The sequence below is a fragment of the Aplysia californica genome, unplaced genomic scaffold, assembly GCF_000002075.1.
Source record: "Aplysia californica isolate F4 #8 unplaced genomic scaffold, AplCal3.0 scaffold01110, whole genome shotgun sequence".
Taxonomy (NCBI): domain Eukaryota; kingdom Metazoa; phylum Mollusca; class Gastropoda; order Aplysiida; family Aplysiidae; genus Aplysia; species Aplysia californica.
This window is the reverse complement of record NW_004798380.1, coordinates 27,192-29,121: the sequence shown is the minus strand read 5'-3', so window position 1 is coordinate 29,121 and position 1,930 is coordinate 27,192. Positions and strand designations below refer to the sequence as shown.

At 41.9% G+C, this 1,930-nt stretch overlaps 1 protein-coding gene across 1 annotated transcript in view; it reads right to left on the bottom strand.

Moving 5' to 3' along the window:
• Positions 1-341: 341 nt before the first annotated feature.
• Positions 342-1,930, bottom strand: part of LOC101848793 (proton myo-inositol cotransporter) — a gene marked incomplete in the record, with an annotated part of 16,374 nt that continues 14,785 nt past the window's right edge. The window contains 2 exon segments of the mRNA XM_035973293.1: positions 342-759; positions 1,492-1,644. Coding sequence (XP_035829186.1) covers positions 503-759; positions 1,492-1,644 — 410 coding nt within the window.

Here is a 1,930-nt window from a genome sequence, read left to right as displayed (position 1 = left end):
GAATAGGAATAGCACCTCTTTGCGTGCGCAGATCGACTGCTGTTCATCAGCAGTTCGGGTACGTTCAGTGCGGAGTTTTAGGTTTTTTAAATTTTAATGACCTCTCGCCTTTCCTTCTAAAGTCAAATTAAACGAAGAAAACCATCACCCTTTCCTCCGGAAGAGGTTTTTTGTCAGCGTAACCATTTAAAAAAAGCCTTCTTTCGAAATTTATCCCAAAACTTGCTAGTTTCACTTTGATTTTTTAACACTCAAGTAGGGTAACTCTGTTCGCAAAGAGTGCGCTTTGTGAAGAGGGCGCCACCAAATTTTGAGGACACTTTTTTAATTGGCTCAAAGAGAGAAGTGGCCCATCTTGTTATGTACTATCTTTGACCAAAGTAGCTTGTCACATATTATTGTTATTTCTTGGTACATTCTGAATAATGGATTAACTTTCAACAGAAACTTTTGATGCTGATGTAGTTTATGTAGACTGGAGAGATTGCTTGAAAATTGGCCGTCAACTGTTTTTGTCCGACTCATTGATGGACTGTTTAGGGGTCACATCGGCGACCTTGACAATGATCTCTGTTCCTTTGACGCAGTGGGCTGACCTCGTATCGTTGGCTTTGACATTACTAGAGCCACAACACGAGCACCAGTCGGAAGCGAAGAGCTGCTCCACCTCTTCCAGTCTCTTCCCTTTTGTTTCAGGAAGGAAAATGGCGAAAAACAGCAAGCCCAATAACGTGATACCCACGAACATCCAGTAGGTGCCTGGAGAGGGTTGGTGGGGTGGGGGTGGAGGGGGGAGGAGAGCATAGATCAAATTTTTTTTTAAAGAATACATATTAAAAATATAGCATTTATAATAGTGCAAACTTTCACTCAACAGCAAGTCCTATGCATTTTATAATCCACAGGTCTAAGGCCCTGGTTAGAATCCCTGACTGGGCATCTTTGAAATTAAGTCGTTTTGTGGAATTTTTAAGTCTTTCAACCCATTTTAAGGCTGTCAGCCCATTTGGCTCGGTCCTACCGGAGACGAACGTTGAATTCGGTGGTCCTGTCTCGTAAATAACTTTAAAACAGTGTTGTTAATTCGTCAACCCCATCAACTTACTTATTTAGTAGCCACGCACCCGGTTCATGAACAAAAGCCCAACCTTTTCCTTCTAAAGTGCTCCTGTAGTACTTTTCCGGTGTATCGCTCAGTTTTATCAAAAACTTTTTGTACTTCAGCGTCCTTCGAACGTGATTAAATAACAAAAACAACAACAATCAAATCAACAACAACAGCAACAACAACAACAACAACAACAACGACAACAACAAAAAGAACAACAATAACAACAAAAACAACGACGACGACGACCACAGAAAAAAACGCGACTAAAAATACTTAATAACGAACACCAGAAAAAAATTCGAAGAAATGACGCCGATGAGACAGAAGACAGAAACCTTTTTATATTTAAAAAAAAACGATGTACATGAAATTGCACTGACCATATTTGGTAATGGTCTCCGTCAGTGTGAGGAAGGTCATGGAGACGAGCAGGTTGCTGATCCAGTTGGTCGCCGCTGACAGGGAGTTGCCAGTGGAGCGAGCCCAGAGGGGGTGGATCTCGGAGTTAATGGTCCATGGCATTGGTCCCATTCCTTTGAAAAGAGAGGAGAGAGACGATGTGTGTGTGTGTATGAGTGTGTGTGGTGTTGTGTGTGTGTGTGTGTGTGTGTGTGTGTGTGTGTGTGTGTGTGTGTGTGTGTGTGTGTGTGTGTGTGTGTGTGTGTGTGTGTGTGTCTGTGTGTGTGTGTAAGGTCCAAGCCCGTCATTAAGGTTTTTTTAAATACTCATCACACTGTTCGTAATATCAAAGATACTGAGAGCTTAGCTCCACTTATATGACTTAAATGAAAGACAAAAAGAGGGCTTTCGTTGTTGTTG